This window comes from Pleurodeles waltl, chromosome 12 (genome assembly GCF_031143425.1).
Source record: "Pleurodeles waltl isolate 20211129_DDA chromosome 12, aPleWal1.hap1.20221129, whole genome shotgun sequence".
Lineage (NCBI taxonomy): Eukaryota > Metazoa > Chordata > Amphibia > Caudata > Salamandridae > Pleurodeles > Pleurodeles waltl.
This window is the reverse complement of record NC_090451.1, coordinates 518,171,847-518,196,674: the sequence shown is the minus strand read 5'-3', so window position 1 is coordinate 518,196,674 and position 24,828 is coordinate 518,171,847. Positions and strand designations below refer to the sequence as shown.

Here is a 24,828-nt window from a genome sequence, read left to right as displayed (position 1 = left end):
GAGCGGGAGGGGGCAAAACCCATACAGAGCAGAGGCCAGGCCAGGAAAGGGCAGGGCAGACAGATTAAAGGATACCACAGCACAGTTAGGCAGTATATCAGTGTCCTATCAGTTTCACTGTTTCACGGATTTGCTTCGGAGGGAGGATGTGTGTGGAAAGTGGGGTAACAAGAGGAAGCTTTTGGGATATGATAGACTTTCTCTGATCACTTTATATAGGGTGCCATTGGGAATTAGGCTAATTGGAGGTTTAAAGATGGACAGGGCGTTAAGGGTCACAGTACAGTTTCGAGACATGCCTTCAAGGAAAGCTGATTTCGACCTTTATACATGTGAGCAGTGCACTTAGATCTCCCTGGGTGACAAGTGCAGTCACGGCTGTCCTCCTTCCCTTGTTGATGTGCACAGTTACTGATTTTCTGTGTTACCTTGTAGACAGGTTGGCTGTTGTTATTCCATTGGTAATCTTGGGTGACCACTCCACTGTGTTTTTATTCTAATGCAGGGCTATTGCTGCAGGAGGTGACCATGGCGGGAATGAATGAAATGCGCTTTACGGAGGAGAAGCCTCTTCTGCGGGGACAGGACACCGAGCTGGTGAGTTACTCCTTCGAGAACAAACCTTGATCATCTTCGTTCTTTGGTATAGAGGTTTTAAATGAAAGCTGCACTAAGGAAAGTGAGTATCCCCTTTGTAGCCACAAAATGTACCCATGGTTTCCAAGTAGGAGCCTAATGCCTGTGTAGATAGACCCGAAGACCACCATCATTTTGCCAATCTGAGATGGTATCTGTTACTGAATCCAGACAAGTCCATTTGGATAAACTAAAATCCTTCCCAATTTTCAAGTGACTTGTGGTTGTGATTTTCCAAAACTGCTGTTTTGAAAAGTTAAACAGTTTAAGCTAGCCTGTCTGCATTAAGCATAAAGTTGAAAGGTCACAGCAGCTTCTCCTGTTCGCTAGTCGCATTAGTGTCAGGGTTTGCAAAATGCATCTAAGTAGTTGTAAATTGCCTGCTATACTCTTCACGAGCCCATTCTAGTGCAAGTTAATTCTTCATTTTCAATATGTAAATTAAATTCTTAGGAGGTTTTGACGGGTTGAGTGCTTGCTGCAGAGAAAAATGTGTTCGGTGAAAGTCACATAATTGAATTCCGATGGCAGCTACATTGTTTCCTGGCACTTGAAAAATAACAGTTAATTTTACGAAGCTACTCTCTTTATCTTCATCAAAAGGACTACCCAATGCCTCCCCTTACCATGACCTTGCCTCTAAGCATGGACGTTAACCTAGAGGGCTATTTTATCAAAGGCAATCTCAGTTAGAAGAGCTTAGATGTACTCGCTGTGTTTAGCACAAACCTATTAGTTATCTTTTAATAACAGAACTCACAATTGCCAAATTCGATCTTATTTTCCTAACTTCAAAAACATGACATGCTGAATTGTACCTTTTGGGATTTGATGCCAAAATAGTATCTTCCACACAAGTCTTCAGACGACAAATTAATCTACTAAGATAACTAAGCAGCACTCTCTTTTCCTCTTGCCGGCCTCCCACTACTGCTTCATGACTCACCCTATCCTTCCCCCACACCTTCTTTGCTTTCAATCACCCTTCCCTCACTTTGAGTTTAATTTGAAACTTTTTGTATTTGAATGATCTTTGCCAAATTCGCACTGGGGTCTCTCCAACCCAGCGCTGTGTTGCCGGGTTGGAGAGAGCAGGCCCCGGCTCTCAGTCTGCCTGGGAGTGCAAAGCCAGGGCACTCAGGCCAGTCCTGAAGCTGCTCTCATGCTGCCAGTAGCATGAGAGCAGCGTTAGGATTGGCCGCAGGGCAGGCTGGGACTGCCGGGAAGCCTGAAGTCCAGCTGAGACCTTTAAGAGCAGCGGTGCGGTGGGGACGAGGTAAGTTTTAAAAATATATATATATATTTATTTGTTTTGTTCATCCTCCCCCCTCACCCCGTCACTTTGCTCCGCTGCCAGTCGCGACTGCCATTTACACTGTCCCAAGCCTACATCTTCTTTATGATTTCATCGCAAAATTACCTAACATTCTCTGGAGAAAGACATATCTCTAAATATAGTACTTTGTGACTAGACTGCAGTACTTGCAAAGTGTATATCTTCAAGGCACACAGCATGACCGTGTTAGCAGAATGCAAATCATCTATGTGCCCAAAAAAGAAAGACTTAACCATCATCTTACTTGTCCTTCTTTGCTTTACATACTCACCACACTTCACCAGTGATAGTTGTGGTAATTGGTATAAGGACATGTGATGTCAGATCCCAATTGGGGCGCAGCAGGGCAGACAAAGGCTACTAGGTGTTTGAGGTCCGCCCAACTATAGCTTTGCAAACCGTGCCAATTACAAGCCTTTCTGCACCTGACTGTCAGGGTAGCGAGGGCGAGCAGTCTAAAGCTTCTCAGGGAGGTATTGTGTCATCAAGAGCTCAGAACTCAACAATCAACCAACAGACACAATCACTTTGCTGTCCAGCCCAGTGCTTGTCTTTTAGTAAAGGCCAGTAATGACACAACAGAAAGAAATGCTACACAATCCAGTTATGTCCAGCGAACAGAGACTTGATACAGGCACTAGGCAGACCCTCAGCTTCTGTAGCGGAAAGTTCTGACTTCAGATGGTGCCTCCTGACTTCGATAGGACTGGCTGTTAGACAGACACTAGCACTGGCTGCACACAATCTCTGTGAGTACTCTGCAGAGCGCCCCTTCTCCGGTCTGTAAGAAAATGGGACTGAAACAAAGGGGCATGGTTTACATCCCACTTTTATATGCGTTTTCTAGACAGGAAAGGGTACGTGGACACACTGCCCCTAATATTAGAACCTGTCTAGGTGGTTCTCTTTCAAGTGTTCATCTCAGGCTGCTCTCCGGACACAGCACATTTGTGAAGAGATGTTTCTCACAGCAGGCAGCAGTGGGGTGTCTCCAAGTAAGAACACCTATCACATAAGCACAATGAAGTGTGAGTTTGAGGCAGTGGGCTGTCACTTTTCTAAACAGCAATCATGGACAGAGAACAGGGCATGCCTAACCTAGAAACATCCTCACCTAAACCACACCAACTGCAGTCCTAATCGTCACCCCTGCCATCCACCAGTTGGCAGTGCTCAGGAAGAACTAATAAACAGCCTCTTGCTGACAGAGTCTTCATGGAATTTCAGAAAGTTAGCCCTGTCTCCATCCTCTTCAATTCAGGTTCTAGATTTACACCATCCAGTCTCAGAAATGCAACCAATATACTTCCATTGATTGGGAAAGCTGCCCTTGTCCTACATCTTGTTCCACACTAAACTAGTGGCATTCAATCTGGATCCCACTGACTTCAATACTCAGACTCATACACGCACACACACATACACACACACTGAATCCTATAACCTACCATGTATCACCTGCTCACTACACATTCTCCTGTGCTCGACATAATACATACGATGTCAGGACACGGATCTGGCTAATATATAACAGAGTAACTTTTAACAAGAAGGGTCAGTAAGCCACACTGTCACTGACACAGATAAAAATGCCTGGTCCCAGTATAAACCAAAAAACATGGTACGCTGCCACCGCTGCTGTATGTTCTAAACCCAGGAAAGGGACAGTAGTCCACTATCCAGTAGGAAAGCACATTTAGTGTGCTCCTCCGGATCATCGGGCGGATCCTGGCCCTCACATTGTCAACACAGGGCCAGATTAACCTGCATGCAAGCATTTACTTGGGAGAAACACATCCTTATACCTCAGACATTCCTGTCCCAACGCATTAGTTCTTGCGTTTACATAACACATCACCAATTTGAATGCATGTGCGAGTAAACTCATTTGTACTTCTCACTAAATCAGAATTCATGACCACTGAAGTGTGACCAAAGACCCTGGTCTACTTGACAGTTCCCCTGGCTTTGTGCCGCCTTTTAATGTTTATTTACATAGGAAGAAAGCAACCGGTCACAGCATCCCTCCTCCTTAGGCTCTTCCTGTGATTTTAAGTAAGCACCAGTATAATTTGCAGTTAATGAGCAACTAAAAGTATCCAGCAGTTATGCTTGTCATGAAGCCAGTTTACAAACAGAAATATGTGCTCATTATTAGCAAAAAATTATAGTGTGCATGCAGCCTTGTGAATTCATTCAATATTCACTCATTTTTTAATAGTTCATGTATATACATATCAGATATATCATAGCAAAACTTTACGTTCACACTACTACAGATGTATAAAAAATACATTTTTCTAGAAATACATTTATTATTTTTTGGCCATCAGTCATGGATTCATCTACCTGAATATTTTTAAGTAACTGGGCCCAATGACCTTTGAGGAAGAGAACATATACATTTCACCTATGGGCGATAGTATCAGGCATTGTGAACATTCGTATATAGCTGGTGAAGACTTTAGAAAATGCCTGCATAGGCCAATAAAGTATTCACTTCCAAATGAAATCCAGATTTTGCCTGAATGCTCAAGAACCCCTAACCTCCCAGAAGACTAAATTTCACATGTGGACACAGATAGCAGCAGCGATGCTGTAGTGTTCCCTCAAACACACTCAGATCGGTACAACAATAGTAGCAGCAATACACACATTATTACACACTTAGGAGAGGCACAGGGAGCAGAAGTAAATCATCTCTTATACTGACCAGTTACAGGACATGATGAGCTTCTCTCATTAACAGGACAGATGCGTATGCATGCATGAATGTGCTATTTGTATAGTACAAACCTATCCAAAAAGGTAGCAGAGAGCTCTACATGGCCAAAGGCAAAGATACAGTCAATGTGTGATTGGAGGGGTAGCTAGGTTCTAAGAGCAAGAACGGACTCTTACAGCATCATGATGTAGTGTTCTTCAAAGAGGTGTGTTTTAGCTGTTTCCAAAACAGCAGAAGTACTTCAGCAATCCTGGTGAATACATGCTGTTCCAGATCCTGTGTGGATCCATTGAAAAGGTCTGTTTCCTTGTTTGCTTTCTTGTTGCACTGCTCCATCTCCAATTTGACCCTGTCCTAGCTGCAAGAGTGGAGACAGTCACTGGAGATGGAGAGCTACGTAGCCAGCTGTGCGAGGGTGCCGGTTGACTCTGTATATGATGCAGTTGGTTTTGAAGGTGAAGTTGCCCACCAAGTGGAGAAACATCAGGATAATTTGTGATGTGGTCCTACTTTGTCAGGCACCTAACGATGTATGCTACAATGTTTAAGGTGCCTGAAGGGAGACTACAAGGGCTTGAACAGCAGTACCTGAAATTGCTTCATGAGACAAATGCTTTCACTATTTTTATTAGACACTGCGGGCACCAGGCAGTCTTAGTTTTCTTAGCTGTGTGTTCCTTGAGGTTGAGGGTCATGGCCAGGGTGAATCTGGGGGGCTTTGCATTTGGTGAGGATGTGATTTGGATCCCTCCAAGATCATATTGTTGAGAATGGTTTAGACTGTATGTCACTTGTTCCTGGCGAATAGCAGTAGTTCAGTTTTTGTGAGATTAAGCTTCAGGTGGGTGCAGGATATCTAAATGTGGATGAGACATTCAACGTCTTGACAAGAGCAGACTTTCGTACATAGTTGAACACTGTCAGTGTATTGGTGAATTTTGAAACAGTTGTCAGTAAGTGGAGTCCAAAGAGCTCAATGTAGATGTTGAACATGAAAGGGGAGATATTTAACCCTGGGGCAGGGAATAAAGACCTTCTGGGACATGGAGATGCCCAATTGAACAAAACAGTGTTGTTTGGAAATGTAGTAGAAGAACCAGCGAAGGACATTGGCAATGAATCTCATACGAGACTTGAGGACGTGGATAGTCAGTGTCAAAGGGAGCTTCCAACAATATCAGGAGCCACTATTCAGGCTATCCATGACTATTACGGTGTTGACTATAATTTGTAATTCAGCTGTCTTCATCCTGCAGCCTGCTCTGATGATGTGTTAATAGTTATGTGGGAGAAGTTTAGCATTGTTGCGATCCTAAAGTGGCATGTAGACCGTTTTATTTAAAATCTTGAATGGCAGGCAAGTGATGGGCCGGTAGTTGGAGGGTTTGTCAGGGTCTGGTTGGGTTTCTTCAGTAGTGGGTTGATCTGACCTGACGTAGGAGCTTCACGGAAGATGCCTTGAATGGGGGCGACATTGACAATGGTTGGGAGGGGTGAGAGCGCTCTTGAAGGGGCTTTGATGAAGCCCAAGGGCAAGATATAATATTTATTGACGGTTGAGCATGTTGGCGAGTTCTGCAAGGTACAGACCAGGTGAATGCAAGACAAGATAGGACGAGCACAAACAACAAAAGTGCAAGCTTCCCTTACACACGGGGAACAGGAACAGCACAACCAGCAGCAGGTCAGGCTTTTCTGACAAAAAAGCACTAATCCTTACTCAACAGATCTGAACTAGTTGTGTGGGATACAGACGAGTTTTTAAGGCCTTTCTAAAATCTAGCAAATTGCTTCTTTGGCGAATAGCAAAAGGTAGCTTTTTCCTGTGGATGGCAGCTGACACTGACAAGGCTGTTCCACTAATGCTAGTTCTTCTCACGTTGGGTCTTATAGCAAACATTGGTCTAATGACCTACGAGGCCTAGCAAGACGATACCACTGAAAACGAGTCGATTATATAGCGCCTTATGAACTAAGCACATAGACATGAACACAGATCTCACCTTAATGGGCAGCCAGTGCAGGATGTTAGCCCAGGCGTAACATGATCGCACGTTGATAGCCCCTGAACCACTGTGGCTGTAGCGTTCTTAATCACAATGGAGCATACATATAGATGCCACAGGAAGCACAGAGAAACAAAAGAAGCCATACAGGCAGAAGCAATGTAGGCCTCCCCCACACACTAAACAGGTGCAGTGGGGGCAGCAGCAGTGCAAGCTTACCTTGTGCACAGAACAGCAGCAGTGCCACACGCAAAACACATGCAACCTGCACAGCTTCAGTACAAATCCCAACTGAAACCCAGAGCAGGAACAGCATGGGGAGTTGAGATGGAAATGTAACTTACATGCAGCATGGGCCGGAGAGCAGGCTTAACGCACGCACAGCAGAGGTGCAGCAGGTCCTCACCAGTGCCCCACAGGCACTGCACCGGCAGCAGTGTACTTTTAACTCACACACATAACTTGATGATGGGTGCAGCACTGGCAAAAGTAATGCGAGCGTACATCTCTCACGGAGAAGCAACCCGAGCTTTCCTCATAACACAGAGGCTCGGCATTGGCAGCGCAACCCAACCACACCCACAAATGACAGGCATCCTGCCCGCAGGAGAGGAAACAGCGGCCTCACAGCGTGGAAGGGTTTGATGTAGTGGGCACATTTATGGCTGTTCCTGCAGGAGTCATCAAACGGTGAAATCTTAGGGCACCTGGAAGGTTTTCATCTGCAAGCAGAGGGTTAGGGACTAAACTAAATAATCACAAAGTGTTCAAGTGTCATAAGACATGGAAAGGAAACGTTAGTGTAGTTCGGCTTTCAGTGTCGAATATGGAACACAAAGAACATCTCAAGTCACCCTGAAATGTCGGTAAGGGAAAGCTTATGAAATCTGCACCTGCCTGGCCTTCTAGTGTCAGCAGGATCGGACTGGGACAGAAAATATGCCTGGGGACCAAAATTAAAGGGCCCCTTATAAGGAAGCATTAGCAAAGCCAATTGGTCTCGCCTTTGTGAGGTATTGGCCTTGTAAATGATCTTTAGCCATGTTGTACAGCAGCGCAACATGGACAACAGTATGGAGGGTAAGATGCAGCGGGCTCCTGACCCAGGCCCCGACACTTATTGTTTTACAAATTAAGCCCTGCAAAAAAGACAATGCAACAGTGACAAGGAGAGGGAGGGTGCATGTTAGCTTTCTAATAGAAGAGGGGACTGGTGGGGTCAAGCCAACAGGGAAAGGGCAGGAAATTAGAGGGAGAAGAAGTACACAAAGGAGCCAGCTGAAAAACACACACCCTAGTAGAATGCTTAAACACAAAGAAACAAATTGCACCATGCTCCATGGAAGAGACAAACACACAAAGAGGAAGGAGCCTACAGCAGCTGACACTAAGAATCAAGCAGATGAAAGTGACAATGAAGCCAACTGGTGATAAGCAATGGGAAGCAGTGCCGTAAAGAAACTTGAGGGCCCTCCCCTGAAAAGTACATGTTGGGCCCCCCTTCGGACTTATTCAGGTGCTCTCAGGGCCGAGTACTCTACTGAGGGGGCCCCCTAGGGCTCAGGGGCCCCTACACTGTGGGGCCTTTGTTTTGCCACTCATGGGAAGTCTCTAAGACCACAAATAGAAAACAGTAGGTCTTGAAGAGACAGTGCATGCCCCTTCTAGGCCAGAACCAAAAAGTAGTCCAGATTAGCAAATGGGTGCGATTTTGATCTTGTTAGAATCGTTTTATACGTTTTGCAAGGTAATGGAGACTGCATTCTTTTATACTTGCTGCAGGTAATATTCGTAGTATTATCAGTGAAATCAACAATGAAAAAACGGGCCACAACAACATGAAACAGGCCCAGAAACGGCACACACACTGACCTGTCGGACCAGCACTTCTGGCACTGCCAGATGACCCCATAGGCAGGTCGAAAGTTGGGGGTCAGAGCTCCATACTCTGGATGGAGCGGTCAAGAGGACGAAACCTGGGGAGTGGCAGTTCTGTGCTAACAGCACTGCTTCAAACAAGAACTGAGTTTGACTTTTTACTGTTAAATAGCTCCATTACTTTTTACTAAGAATTCTTCTGTTCTTTACTTGGCTTTTTCACAAAGCAATCCCATCTCACTGTTTTTTTTTTAGTTATTCCAGATAATCTCGCTAAAGCGAATTATTTAACTTGTATTCCTGTAGAGCTGAGAGGCATCTAAACAATAGTTTATTTCCACATGAGAAGGAAATTATAACATCTATTCGCTTCCCCGAAATCTGCAACCACTCATGTTCTATTTCACCTGCGAAAATAGCCTCCTGCACCCACCCTCTCCCCACATGGGAATTGCTGGGTCTTATTCAAGTAATACCAGTTGTGGTAATTTGGTAATTTATAGCTCTTCAAGTTTCCCCCCATAGCTCCAAACGCAGGGAAACTAAGCAAGAAGAAACTGTTATAAAACTAGGAATCTGCACTCCAAATATTTAATTTCTGTGCCAGACTGAAAAGTAGTTTAAACTACACAAATCTTTCTATATTATGAATCTGTTAAAAGCATTTAATGTTACAGAGAAATGTTCCTGAGCTGTGTGCCTCATTATGGAATACTCTTAAACTCGTTAATTATAAAATACTCCACTGTACTGACTGGACTAGCCAAGCGCCAGTAAATACAGATAATGGTATATGATCTAGAGTTCTGTTAATATAACATTGACGTTTTTTTCTGTCTCTTGCATCTGGTCTTCTCAATCTGGCAGTCCATTTCCCTTTGTTATGTTTAACTGAGTGTCAATATTGGCTCGTTCTAAATATCTCAACATTGCTTAATGAGAAATGATTAAAGAAAAACAAGGTATGAAGAGTAATTAAACATTAATATATTGAAAAAATGTGCACAGGGTTTAAAAATGTTTGCCACATATTTTAGAACTGAAGTTCCAAACTGTAAATTATACTCCCACAGAATATTTTCCTTGGACAGGCACTATTTGACTACTTTTTTTTCATAGAGGTTGTGTTCTCAATAATCTTTTTCAGTGTGATTTTTGATGAGTTGCTGTTTTGCATATTCTGTTTGTCAACAAGCTAGTACAAAAGGATGAGGTGGGTTGTCTCTGTAACATTTGTACCTCTACAGATTCCTGATAATGTGTGTGACTTAGCTGTGTGCATTTTTACTGTTCATGCATAAAACTGTGTGGCATAAGAGAAGGCAAATTTTGAAAAGATGGCACACAGAACAATGGAGTATACACCGTTTGACGAAAACTACAGTTCACAAAGCCAGAGTTGCATCTCTTGTCACTAGAGGACAGTCACAAACTGACAGTTTTCAGATAAGGAGTGTTATTTCAAATATAAAGGCCTGACTGACATTGAGCTCACTAGTTTTGTGGTACACCGGGGGCTGGTTACAGCCTGCAGTCTGCTTGCATAAAGTTGGTCTCAGTTTGGGGTGTTTGTTTCTTGTACGTACCTCGTGGGTTTAAACATCCCAGCCATTTGTGTTCACTCACATGTAGGTGGTGATCTAATCTTGATACTTCTGACTCAAAATGCTGTGCCTAGGAAACCAATCCAGATCTACCAACTACAAACTTGGAGGAGAGTCTCTCGCTCTCTCCCTTTCTTTCTCTGTTCCGTCACCCCCCTTTTCCACTTAGCCTTGGTCTTCTTTACCATTCTTGACCTCAGACAAGGGAGTGAGTCAGCCTCTACGGTGAGACTGAGGGATTGGTTTGATACCATCATGCTTACAGCACTGAGTCCATGACTGTTTGTCAGAACCATACAAGATGAAGTCTGAGGCCAGTCCCCTGCAGGTCAAGGCACAAGCTATCCACAAGATCCAAGATGATCTTTAAGTTGCATGACAGGAGTGTGATTATCTACTAGAGAAACTGAATCAGCAATTAATTTGTCTGGGTCACCTAGTGAGGCCAGGGCTACCCCACATCTTCGCCTATTCAAAACACAAATCTTGATTCTGACAGGTGTGGTATAGTGACCGACAATCCCATTGTGCCTCATTAAGCCTCCTTCATGCTGGCACCACCTGAAAAATGTATGAGAGACCTGTATCGCTTTCAAGCCTTTATTGCTCACTGCCAATTATATTTTATAGCAAAATCACAGCAATTTGTAAATGATCAAGCAGAAGCTACTTTTTTGTTATTCTGTTTTATTAAAGACACATTGACTTGGGCAGCTCCTTTACTTTTAAATCAAAGCCCATGGCTATTGAATTTTAGGACATTCATGCAACACATTACTGCTATCTGTGGAAAAAAAACAGACTCCAGCTGCCACACATGCCGACTTCCCTTTCAACAAAGAAAGGAAGACCTGATATCTTATATCAGTCGGTTTCAGCAGCTAATGGCAGAAGCCATGTTAACAGATGGGTGGATGTCAGTGGCCTTCTACTAAGGCCTGTAAGAAGGACTAAAGGAGGTCCTCTCATAAGAGGTGAATTGACCCGCTATCAAAACAGTACTTCTAGATCTGACGCAACAAATTGATGCTTATCAATCACAAAGATGACAAAAAAGCAGTGCTTAATTTGAGCCAGTTGTTTCAGGTGCTCGGCACCGGCACTTAATTGGCAGCACCGGCACTAATGACAGTCTGCCACATGTTGGCCATGATTGTCTAATTTAGAAATAAGCACAGCAACTGGTGTTTATTAATCCAATGTACATTAAAATTGACTATTACCTGCTGCCAAAGTCATTCTAATAGCTTTGGGGGCCTGGAAAAGTCTGGATTGTCACACTTGTAGGAATGTGATGGTTTGTATTTGTGTTGGTACTGTCACTGCCAGCGCAGGCAGGGGCTACAGGTGGTGTAAGATGCAGCGGGCTCCTGACCCGGGCCCCCGGCACTTATTGTTTTACAAATTAAGCACTGCAAAAAAGACAATGGATTCTTGCTAAGGTGTTCATTCCAAACAGCCCCAGTTAGAATTTAGATGACAGAGGAAGTAATGCAACTTGCAAATATTTATAAACTAGTTGCCACAGAAGACAGGCAGCATAAAATTAAAAAAGCACAGTCTTTTTTTTTAATGAAAAACAAGGGCATTTTGTAATATAGTACCCCAGCCTCACTGGAAACTCCAGTACTTGTCTGTGAAGGGTGAATTACAGTAGAGCGCGTTTCCTATTACAAGATTGGCCTGCCACATACGAGAATGGGGCAGAGAGCATTTTCAGCTTCTGGTACACATTCTAACTAAGCTTGAACCCCCCACCATCACCACCTTAGTTCTCACTGTTTGTGGAGCTTCGGTGTGCTTCATTGGTATACAATTTCATTAAATAAATGGATTAACTAAACAACACAAGGAAGTTCATGAACCTATTGAAAGGACTGATGGACACAAACATTCGCCTAATCAAAACACCGATTTTGATTTGGTGAGAGCAGTATAATGCTGTAATCCTGTTGTGCTTCACTATGCCTTGTCAATTTGGTACCTACTGAGAGGTTTACAGGAGACCCGTATAGCTTTTAGTTGCATTTTTTACAAACAAGTTTATTGAATTTTTAAATGCAAATGCACACTCTTTGATGATCAAAGAGAATTGGTGGATCGGCGATGAAACCAAGGTATAACATGTATCACAGTGAAACCAGCACCATAGACTAAAAAGAAATTTCTCATGACAGTAAATGAACAAAGCACCCTTAAAGCAGGCAGGCACTATTCCATATGTCCCCACCATTTCCCCTCAGATGCGCCTATGTTTGGAGGGGTAGCCCTGGGCCTCAAACACAGTTTTTTCTTGTTGGGCACACTAGTCCACACCGCTCTGCCCCTGCAACAGCGTAGGAGGGACTGGACTCTTCCATCAGGCTGCAATGACACGTTTAACTACCATTAACGCTGTTCCCAGGAACGCTCTGCCCTCTTGTGTTCACCCAACCCCCTCCAGGACCCCCAACAGTAATACAAAAGAGATACCTTCCAGCCAGGCACAGCAGACAATTCCCCCAGAATGACGGCCTAGTAGTCTGCACCGTCGGACAGGACCAGACCATATGGTAAAAGTCGGCAAGAGTGTGAGAGCACCTTGAACAAGCAGGTCTTGGGAGGAGGCCTGCCTTGTACCATTGGTCAGGAGTAAGGTAGGCACAATAAAGATAGTAGGTCTGTCCCAGCCGTAATCTGGAAGAAATCGTTATGACTCGAGGGGCCATCAATGCGTCATGCCAGTCATTATTCTCCAATGCTCCTAACCAGCCCTCCCACCATCCAGTTACATTTTATAGCAAATCCAGAACAATTTGTAAATGATCAAGTAAAAATTACCTTTATGTTCTTTTATCTTAATAAAGATGCACTTGCTTTGGCAACTCCTTCAGTTTAAAATCAAAGCCCATGGCTACTGAATTTTGGGACATTTGTGCAGCAGTTTACTGCGATCTTTAAAGAAAAACAAACTTGAGCTGCTGCATATGTAGGATTACTTTTCCTTCAACAAGGAAAGGAAGACCAGACCTGGTATCTTACATCAGCTGTTCCCAGCATCTTATGGCAAATGTTGCATGGATGAGTGAGTCAGCAGCAGCGACCTTCTATCAAGGCCTACAAGAAGGACAGAAGTAGTCTCTCTCTTTAGTGGTGAATCCACCCACTACCATTAAAGCACTTATAATTCTTACAACTAGATATTGAAGCTCAGCAGTCACAAAGACTGCCAGAAAGACAATGAATTCCTGCGAAGGTAATCATTTCTCTACTCCAGACACCCACAAAGAGAATACTGATCTAACGAAAGAAATTATGCAACTCAGAAATACTTGTAAACCATTACTCACAGGAAAAAAGCAGCATAGACATAAAAAGGACTGTAATTATTGTGCAAAACAGGAACATTTTGTAAACGAATACCCCCGTCTGTCGAGAAACTCAAGAACTTGTCCATGAAGGATGAATCTTAGTCGTTTTTTTTTCTCCAGATTTTGAGATTCATCTCCAACTTATAAAATTGGGGCAGAGAACATTTTTATTTCCCGGTACAGAGTATAACTAAGGATGGACCACTTAATACCTTAGCTGTCATCACTTGTGGAATTTTGGGGTACTTCTTGGATATGGTATTTAATTAAATAAATGAGTAACCTAAAACATAAGGAAGTTCCTGCAGCTATTGTAGGAATTGATAGAAAACCTACGAAACCTGGAAAAAGTTCTTAGGAAACTCCCTCTTTAGGAATACTTTGAGTAATGGACACTTAAAAATCATTCAGTTTGGACTCCTTGAAATGCCTGTTTTTGATATGATGCTAGGTACACCTTGGTTAAGAAGACACAATCCCTGTACTGACTGGGCAAAACGTATCATTACTTTATCATCACAATGCTGTCATCAACACTGCTTTCCTAAAAAGGTCTTGGAAAAGGTTTTGCCTTTAAAATGTTTTATGGTACAAGAGAAGGTTAATTCAACATTGATATCAAAGATGTATAAGGACTTCTGTGACGTCTTCAGTCAAATTGGAGCTGATCAATTGCCACCTCATTACCATATGACTCTCCTACTGATATGATACCTGGTGCCTAGATTCAACACGGGGAATATATCCTTTCACAGTAGAGGAATATAAGATCTTCCAAGAGTATATCACAGAAAACCTCGAGAAGGGATTTATTCAACATTCTACTTCTCCAGCTGGGGTCCCAATTTTCTTCATTCCCCAAAACAGGCTGTGAACTTCGACCTTGTATCTACTAAAGAGAACTCGGTGCTGTGATAACCTGAAATAGATACCTCTTGCCCTAGATCTTAGGCCTCATAGAGCACATTAAGCCAGCAAAGATCTTTTCGAAAATTTATCTTAGCGGGCCTTGCAATTTGGTGCAGATTCAACAAGAGGATGAGTGGACCAGGGGATAAGTGGAAGACTTTGTTTAACAGCAGATATTAGTAATGCCCTCTGGGTTATTTAACACACCCACGCCTTCAACATTTCTTGGAGGATATCTTACGATACCCTAGGCGCAGAGAGAGAAAAAACATATAATCTACTGCATCAAAAGTCTCGTCGGATTTTAGGGACAGAGTAAGAATGGAGGACATTTGTGTAGGTCAGACATAATATCACTCCAAATAGTGCAGCATGACAACGACTGCTTGTCTTTGCAATAAATATTCGCTGATGACATATGAAGTAAGGTAGGGTGCTTTCAGAATGACCTCCAATTGTCAGGACAGAGATGTTGGTCCTCGGGTGCATTTGGGGTTCATCTTCCCTGCATTAATTGAGAATGAGTCTTAACTCACGTTTGGTATATGTGGATTACCAGGGTCTCTGCTCTCTGTCCTTTCTACAGTGGACTGTGACTTCTCAAAGGGTGGGACACAAATTCAAATTCTATCCTAGTTATTATCCAAGTATGAAAGGCCTATTCTTTATTAAATATTTTCCCATCAGAGAGACAGCACATGCTGAGAATGTAGGTACTTGTCAGTAATGGTTAATCATCTTTGAAAGATGTCTGTCTTCAATTTCTGAAGTATATTCAAGACACAACGCCTTTTCATCATGACAGTATTCTGAATTCTTGATTTGAATCAGTGAAGCAGGAAAGTAGCCCACGCCTGTGACTTGGAAACCATTGATAAATGACGGTAAAGAGACGGAGGCTGACTTTGCCCGCGGCTATGGAATTGTGGCTTACATATTAAATATGTAAATATCTCATGATAAAGCACTTAACGATTAAAGACGCCAGACCTGAAATAGAGAAGCACTGTGTTTGTGATTCTCCGAAACTCTGTTCGCCCTCTTGAACTAGCCCTTGCTTTGAGATTTGCAATATTAGTGAAGCAAAGCGCGTTTTGTGATAAAGAAGGCGCCATTTATTCCACCCGGTTTGAATGATATGTCAGCATTAATGCTTCCTCTTTCCTTTTGCAGACAAAAACATTTCAGGAATGGTTGTTAACGCCAAGAGGGCAGAAATTGCACATCTCTAGTACCAGAACAAACACTCAGGTGTTAGGTGCCCTCTTACCTTTTTGCTTAGTATTTTTATTGTATTGAAATATGCAAATTATTGAGCAGGTAGTGTATTCATGGGAAATGTGGAATATCCAAACATGCAGAAAATGCAGTAGAATTACATAACTCTAGTGGTCATAAGTATTGGGAATGTTTCCATTCTGCAACACATTTTCAGAGTGGAAGTAGAAATAGGAAATGCTGAACAGGGCCAGACTGGGAACTCAAAGCAGCCCTGGAAAATTTTGTCAGACCAGCCCCTATAGGGAGCACAGCAAGTGAGCCTGGCCACCACCATGGGGCTTGGGAGGTTCCCCTCACCCCCATGACACTTAGGATCAAATGGCAAAAAAGGTGCATTCTACAACACAGTTTATATTATATATTCAGTTGTATTAGTTTAAAGCATATTAAATGATGACCTTACAGTGCACCAGAATACAGCAATCTTTATTGGGGTTCTTGAATGATTCCCTCGCCATCACCCAAGAGTGCCTCTCATCCCTCCATAGCCACTCTCTCACATGTATTTCATTAGTTTTATAGCGCCTCTCTTACCAGCGTAGGGTATTGGAGCACTTTACTTCACACAACCATATGGAAACAATGACTCATATGTGTGTAAATCAGTGTATAGAAAATGTTGATAAAGGGGGCTACAAGTGTAGAATTCACATGTCATCCATACTGGTAGGCATTTTTTAAGAGTGCTTAGTATGGGGAAGCATAAACTCAGGATTCACGCACGTAACACAGAGGGCTGACTTTACTAATAACAATTTATTTCTACCCAAACAAACTCTTTTTATCAACCTGTACCATGCAGTTTGCACGAAGCTTTTTGATGGTAGATCATAGCTCACTGTGCTAGATTATAATTGTATCTTATGAACTGCACAGTAACAAAATGATCTCTGTGACAAAAGCAGTATCCCACTGAGCGCTGCCATAAAATACTGTTCTGTGAAATGCATAGTACACATTCTTTACAGCAGGAATATTAATCCTTTGTGTTACCTTAGATGAGTCAAAACTGCCACTAGAGAAAACCTCAATTTCAGCAGGTACATTAATCACGAGTTATCTTATCACTTGTACTGTTGCCTGAAAACTGTTGGATATACAAGGAACACTGCAGTGCTTTTAAACCTGCTGCACTGCTACAAAACTGGCCCCCAGTAACAAAAGCGGCCCCTCACCATTCTGAGGAAATGCCCAATGCCCAGTACAGCCATGCCAACCTTGATATTGAAATGATGTGCCCAGGTGAGAAATCACAGAGAACTTATGAATGGCACAGAACACTTCACTGATACCCACAGTTGTACACACTTTGTTTATGGCTGGCTCACAGTTATGTAGCTCACTCTGCCTGTGGCAGACCCAGAATTATGCAGGGGGCATTCTTAAATGAAATATCCACACTTTTAAAATATATTCTGCCTAGAGTAGCCATAGCTTTACAGCACTGACTGCAAATGCCAGTCATTAGCTACTTGGCACACTTCCAGTTACAAACCCACATTTAAAAAAAAATTATGTTAAAGAACATCCTAATTCTCTGATGAGTAAATAGGGTAGCAATACCATTTTATATAGTAGCTCAATACGTCTCCAAACGTGCGTGTCTCAGATACAGGATTTGCAGCAGCCTTACTGAGGCCAGTATAAAAAAACGTTTTCCCATAATTAGCTTGACAATGAGAAGTTCCTGGCCATGAAAAGCAGAACAAATGAAAAACGCAAAACAAAAAAGGACAAAACGAAGAGCAGTAATAGTTCCATCTGTGTCTTCAAGGTCAAGATTCACTTTCATCTACCATTATTGATGCAAGGTATAGTGCTTAGAAGAAAACATTTGTAGGGGTAATCTTGAGTTCAATCGGCAAACATCAGAATATCTTGCAGTACATCACCTGAGAAATAACATTTGAAACAGTGGCTCCCTAAGCAAATATGTAGTGAAAGAAGTTGTATCCAATCCTGCCAGGTATGGCGTGAGTTGTGAGTGCGATTTAAAAAAAAAAAAATTATGGTCCACAGTACAGTAATCGGTGACATGCGCTCTGTTTCTGTGTTGGAAAATGGGTTGTTGGTAAGGGCAGGTAAGTATCTACATTTAGCAATAGGCCACCAACCCCCACTTAGGTCCAGTTAGGTCTCAATAAATATTAAGCCTAGCTCAACCCTTGGTAGCTTGGCAACGAGCGACAAGGCTTAACTTAGTAGACAAAGCGTAAAGCATTCAAATATCACACAACAGTAATTAAATAAAACACAGGAAACTGTTTAAAAATCCACAACTAACTTATGAAAATAGGGAATATTTTTAGCTCTAAAATTACACCAAAACAAATAAAATCGGATAAAGGGCACCTCGGCCGGGACAAAGTCAAAGTTTATTGCTAACCGCGATGGAGCCCTGCTCGGCTGCATCCCGCGGGAGACCTCGGTCAAAAGTTCACCTTCGGACCTAGTCGTTTTCTTGAAGATTTTCTTCAGCGGGACCAAGTCGCCAGTCCAGTCCGACCTCCTGGAAATCTTTCTCGGATATGCGTCGCAGAAGCCCTTGTGGATATTTTTACCTTTGGACTTAGTCATTTTTTCGAGATGAAAATCCTTCGAACGGGGCAAACCTGAATCTTGATCCGACGTCCTTGGAGCCGTCTTCGGATACACTGCCTGAGAGGTCCCGGTCAACTTTCTGCGTTCAGACTTAGCCACTTTTTCTGAGATTTTCTTCATTGGGACGAACCTGCAAGTCAGACCGGGTCATGGCTGAGGCAAGCTGGCTAGAGTTGCTGCGGCAGGTCAGTCCCTTTATGGAACTTTTTTCAAAAAGTTCTCCAAACTTCTGGATCTTCTCGCAGATGTTCTTTTAAGGTTCTTTTGAGGTCAACAGCTCACCCTAAGGTTCCAGAAGCTCTGAGATGCTCCTTGAGGGGTGCGGACTACAACTCCCAGAATGCACCTGGCACAAACTCCAATTTGGCCACTGGACAGTGGTCAGCTGGTCAGTTTCTTCAGGAGTTGGTGCAGTGACCTCTGGTTAGCAATTTTTCACCTGTAGCAAACAGGGAGTCCCTCCTTGAACTAGTTGAAGCAGCCAGGCAAAGTCCTTCTTGTGGTGAAGCCCAAGTGTGAAGCTGCTGCAGTCCTCCAGAATGAAGTGTCCAGGTGCAGGTCAAGGGTCCAGCAGGTCAGTCCTCCTTCTGCTGTAGTTCTTCCTTGTAGGGATCTGAGGTGTGGGTGCAGGCCTGCCAGTTTTATCCTTGCTCCTGGGTGAAAAACAGGGGAGTCCTAGTTCTCCAATCAGGTGCAGGGCCCTTCCCCCTGTGATGACCCCTTCCTGGGAAGGGTGGCAAAAATCAGTCCCAGGGAGTAACATTCCTCAAAAATCCATTGTGGCTGAAAATGATTTTTGGAGATTAAATCTGGCTGAGCCTGCCCACTGGTGTGGTTAAAATTCCTAAACACATCCCTCTCATACTCTCTCATAATAAAGGGGGCACCTAATTGTCTGGGTTTGCAGGATGTGATGGAGGTGCTGGGTTGCTTTAAATGTCCTTCATGCCTTTGAAGACCAGTTTGGCAGCCCTCCCCACTTCCTGCTTCTCCATCTGCTGAGGGAAGATCTCCTCCCCCAGGCACATCTCTTTGTGTTCAGCCCAGGCTACTTCACACCTTATCAAGCAGCCTGGCCAGGCTGCCAGAGGCTGGCCAATCAAAACAGAGCACTATACGGCTGAAGTTGGCAACTTTTTAGGTAGAGTTTAAAACTCTTTACCTGAACAAGTTATATTAAATCCAACAGCTGTAAGTTGTGCGATTTATTATTACAAATAATTTGATACCAAACTTGAGGTATCTGACAATTAAGGGGACTTTATAAATTAAAATAAAGTCTCCCTATTCTAGCATATGGAGGCCATTCACTACAATGAGGGAAAAACGATTTTTGGTTGTTTTACCTCACCAGGGCTTATAAAACTATTTTTATAAGGTCCCTGCTTATAGTTACATGGCACTCAGCCCTAGGGGCACATAGCGCACACCTTAGGGGTGACTTATATGTAAAAATAAGGGAGTTTAAGACTTTGGAAGTACTTTTAATCCCAAAGTCGACTTTGCATGTACCTTAAATTTAAAACCAGCCAGCAAGGCAGGCCTGCCTTTAAAATGACACTGGCCACCTCAGCAGTGTCTATGCTCGGGTCCCAAAACCTACATGCACTACCATATACTAGGGACTTATAGGTAGGTTAATATTGCCAATTATAATTAGTCTAATTTATATATCCACTTGACACAGAGCACTGGCCCTGGGACTGGTAAGCAGTACCCAGGGCACAGCCAAGAGTCAGTAACCACCAGTATCTGTCCAAAATGTTTGGGGGTGACCAACGCAAAAAAGAGGACTTTCCTACATTCTGTTATTAAAGGGGGTCAAATGACAATTGTAATGTAGCAGAGCTGCTTAAAATAAAGTATTTTTACAGACGTCACTCTGGGTCACTAATGTAGTCTTGGGGTCAAGGAGATTTTGAAGTTCCATAAAATTACTTCGGAGTGAGACTATACCACGAGGAACTATGGGATCTGGAGAAAAGTTTGGATGTCAGCAAGGACTAATTAAAGAACCTACAAGAATTTTGTTGAACCTTGGTTGAACTTGTAAGTGCCTCAGGCCATACAGACTTTGATGCTCTAAGTGCTGGGGGCGAGTTTGTTATATTGGCCCATGAGTACTGTTGGACTTTTTTGCTTATGCAGGGTCATCCCCAATCTTTTTGCCTCCTGCCTCCTATTTTTTCTGACCAGTTGCTGTTGGCTTTTTGAACTCTGAGCACTTTACTACTGGTAGCCACTGCTAAAGTGCATATGCTCTCTGTGTCAATTATATTGTTGATTGGTTTATCCATGATTGGCATATTTGATGTACTAATAAGTCCATAGTAAAGTGCACTGGAGGTGCCAGGGCCTGTAAATCAAATGCTACTAGTGGGCCTGCAGCACTGGTTGTGCCACCCACATAAGTAACTCTGTAATCATGTCTCAGACCTGCCACTGCAGTGTCTGTGTGTGCAGTTTTAACTGTAAATTCGACTATGCAAGTGTACCCACTTGCCAGGCCTAAACCTTCCCGGTTCTTACATGTCAGACACCCCTAAGGTAGGCCCTAGGTAGCCCCAAAGGCGGGGTGCAGTGTATGGTTAAGGTAGGACATATAGGTGGTCATTCTGACCCTGGCGGTCTTTGACCGCCAGGGCGGAGGACCGCGGGAGCACCGCCGACAGGCCGGCGGTGCTCCAATGGGGATTCCGACCGCGGCGGTAAAGCCGCGGTCGGACCGGCACCACTGGCGGGCTCCCGCCAGTGTACCGCCGCCCCATTGAATCCTCCACGGCGGCGCAGCTTGCTGCACCGCCGCGGGGATTCCGACCCCCCCTACCGCCATCCAGATCCCGGCGGTCGGACCGCCGGGATCCGGATGGCGGTAGGGGGGGTCGCGGGGCCCCTGGGGGCCCCTGCAGTGCCCATGCCACTGGCATGGGCATTGCAGGGGCCCCCGTAAGAGGGCCCCTACATGTATTTCACTGTCTGCTGCGCAGACAGTGAAATACGCGACGGGTGCAACTGCACCCGTCGCACAGCTTCCACTCCGCCGGCTCGATTCCGAGCCGGCTTCATCGTGGAAGCCTCTTTCCCGCTGGGCTGGCGGGCGGTCTGAAGGCGACCGCCCGCCAGCCCAGCGGGAAAGTCAGAATGACCGCCGCGGTCTTTCGACCGCGGAACGGTAATCTGACGGCGGGACTTTGGCGGGCGGCCTCCGCCGCCCGCCAAGGTCAGAATGAGGGCCATAGTATTGTGTTTTAAATGCCCTGATAGTGAAATATTGCTAAATTCGTTTTTCACTGTTGCAAGGCCTGTCTCTCTCATAGGTTAACATGGGAGCTACCTTTAAATCTGATTAAAGTGTAGATTCCCTTTGGGAGCGGATGGAAATGTGGAATTTGGGGGCTCTGAGCTCACAATTTAAAAATACATCTTTTAGTAAGGTTGATTTTGAGACTGTGTGTTTGAAAATGCCACTTTTAGAAAGTGAGCATTTTCTTGGCTATACCATTTCTGTGACTCTGCCTGTTTGTGGATTCCCTTTCTGGGTCAGTTTGACAGTTGGGCTGGTTGCACCTCACACTAGACAGTGACACAAAGGGAGCTGGGGTGTAGCCTGCATATCCTGATGAGCCATCTGTGCTAGGAGGGAGGGGAGGAGTGGTCACTCACACCTGAAAGGGCTGTGCCTGCCCTCACACAATGCAGTCTCCTACACCCTGGTGAGTGTCTGGGGCCTGGCCTGGGAAAGGCAGGATTTCACATTCAAAAGAGACTTTACTTTGAAGTAGGCCTACTTCAAAGAAGAAATTGGGTATCAGAAGGGCACCCAAAACCACAGACTTTAGAACACTTCTGGAAACAAGAGGAAGCTCTGCCTGGAGAAGAGCTGAAGAGTTGAGGAAGAAGAGCTGTCCTGCCTGTGACTGTGCTTTGTGGAGCTATCCTGCAGTTGCTGCTTCTGCCAGAGTAAGAGGGCAAAGACTGGCCTTTGTGTGCCTACCATCTTCAGAAGAAATCTCCAAGGGCTTGATTTAGAGCTATCCTCCTGTTGTTTGAAGTCTCAGGGACAGCAAAGACTTCTCTCTGCCAGCACCTGGAGTCTCTGGAGAGACTCATACTCTGCCCTGTGGTGCCCATCCAGTTCCTGGGACCCTGAAAGGAGAAGCTGGCAGCCTAAGAGGAGGAAATCCACGCACAGAGCGCCGTGCGGGGAAATGATTGACGCAACTCCGGTCTGCGGCTGAAGAAACGACGCACCACCAGCTCTGCGGCTGAAAATCGACACTTGCCGGAAACTCAACCGAAGAATCGATGCACAGAGCTAGAGACAGCATCTTTGACGGAGGCTCGGCGATCGAAACCCCCGCTGCGTGGTTTTTTAATCATCGTGCGGCTGGATTTCCGACGCCAGCACCGCTGGGCGTATAAAAACAACGCAAGGCCTGCCCGGACCCGAGAGTGCTGACCAGATCGACGTATCTCTCTCCTGCAGAGAGAAGAAACAACACGCCCGACCCGACGAAAGGAGAAACGACGCAAGGTCTCGCTCGTGAGTGAAATCAATGCATCACAAGCCCTTTTTGACACACACTCGCCCGTGCTGGGTTATTTTTGACGCACCCAAGGTACATTTTCACGCTAACAGTGTTAGTGTGTGTTTAAAACTACTTAAAGACTCTTTTTGTTTTTTAATTGATAACTTGACTTGTGTATTGTGTCTTTTTGTTGTTATGGTCTTGTTTTGTTTAGATAAATATTCCCTATTTTTCTAAACCTGTGTTGTGTCATTTTGTAATGTTTTCATTAAATTACTATGTGTGTTGGTACAAATACTTTACACCTAGCACTCTGAAGTTAAGCCTACTGCTCAGCCAAACTACCAAGGGGGTAAGCAGGGGCTAGCTGAGGGTGATTCTCTTTTACCCTGACTAGAGTGAGGGTTCTTGCTTGAACAGGGGCTAACATGACTGTCAACCAAAGACCCCATTTGAGCTGAAGGTGGTGTTGGGTGTTGACTGCATAATGGTGAAAAATCTGCCTGATGATTCATGGAAACAAGTGTTTAGGTATATATCACAATAGGGGAAACACTAACCCAGGATGGATGGAGGATCAAAGTGAGTATGTTGTTGTAGTGGGAAGTACTTCAAAGGTGGGACATCTATTTCATCTAATTGGCAAAAGGTGAAAGCAATGGGACATTGATGTTTGAAGGAAATTAATTTCGCAACCGAGGGGCGCCTAGCCAAAGGACACAAATCAAAGTGATGGTTAAAAGATAACCTTGCCAGATTTCCTAATGATAAGCACAATTCCCATAATATCGCTCAAATGTTCTCATTTAAAATTTTACTTTTTATCATAGAGATTTCAATCTGGGTGTCTCAATATCTACGAGAAATCCAGTTTCTTAGTCAGTGTGGTTCCAATATATCACAACTAGTATATCATTTGACAGAAATATTATGTTTACAAAGATACCCCTCTCCCCACAATTGGAGTTAATAATAGAAAATTAACACCCACTAGGACAATATTTTTGAATGATTTTTAGCTCACAATATTTCTCTTAAGCAATATGTTTGCCAATCATACTCTGATATAAAACCTCTTAGTAAGTGTCAATGTGGATTTTTCATAATTCATTGCAACAAAACATTTGTTGCGGCAGAAGCCTTCATATCTGCACCTTGATTCCTGAGGACTTGAACTTTTCCAGTGATGAACAGATGTCATAAGCACAAATGTATTTTTATTCTGTGAACCTCGGTGAGCATTTATTAGGTTTTGAAGTACAGTGGGGCAGAGCACAGATGGAAAGGGTGGCAAGTCAGTCTCCTTATTTCTCATAAAGACTCAATCGATCCCCGATTAGGGTCAAAGATTGGCACTGTCCAGATCGAAGTCTATGTTGAGGATATTTGCCCTACTCAGTAGAGTGCTGCTGTACTATTTACATATTTTTGTAAAGATGCTGAGCATGACTAGAAATTCAGTGCACACCCATTAATTATTTCACAGCTGTCGCAAGTGTTCCTCTGCAGATCCCTCCCGGAGACTAACCACCTGATATGGTCTTTTATTTAATTTATTTTTAGCTCATCGTATCTGATTTTTATTTCTTTAATTGTGTTTACCTTTTTACTGGCACTGATTCATTACATTTTAACTTACTCAATGCATTATCCTGCTTGTATATTGAGCTATGGGGTACTTTAGCCTATTCATTATGCATAAGTAACGATTCTCTCCTAGGAAACCCGCAGTTGTATGCTAGTGGCATACAGATTCTTCTAAAGAAGTCTGCCCTTTGAACTGCCAAACAATCCCATCTAAAGATCCTATAATAAAATAAACATACATATCCTTTCACTTCCAAGAAATCGACAAAATCACCGCACCAGGGAAGGCAGCGGCTCGGATCAAGAACTGATTGAAAAATAAACGGCTGAGCCATTAGTACCATTATCATTTCCGGCACATTGTGAGAGTGAGACGATAATTCATG

General features: G+C 43.7%; 1 protein-coding gene across 7 annotated transcripts in view; it reads left to right on the top strand.

Annotated features, from left to right (window-relative positions):
• The window catches only part of NDRG4 (NDRG family member 4), a 637,307-nt gene that overhangs the window by 206,916 nt on the left and 405,563 nt on the right, over positions 1–24,828 (top strand). For all 7 annotated transcript variants that reach the window (XM_069217404.1, XM_069217401.1, XM_069217403.1 and 4 more), the window contains exon 2: positions 506–597. In XM_069217404.1, coding sequence (XP_069073505.1) covers positions 529–597 — 69 coding nt within the window. In that variant the 5' untranslated portion in view covers positions 506–528. The remainder of the gene's footprint in view (positions 1–505; positions 598–24,828) is intronic.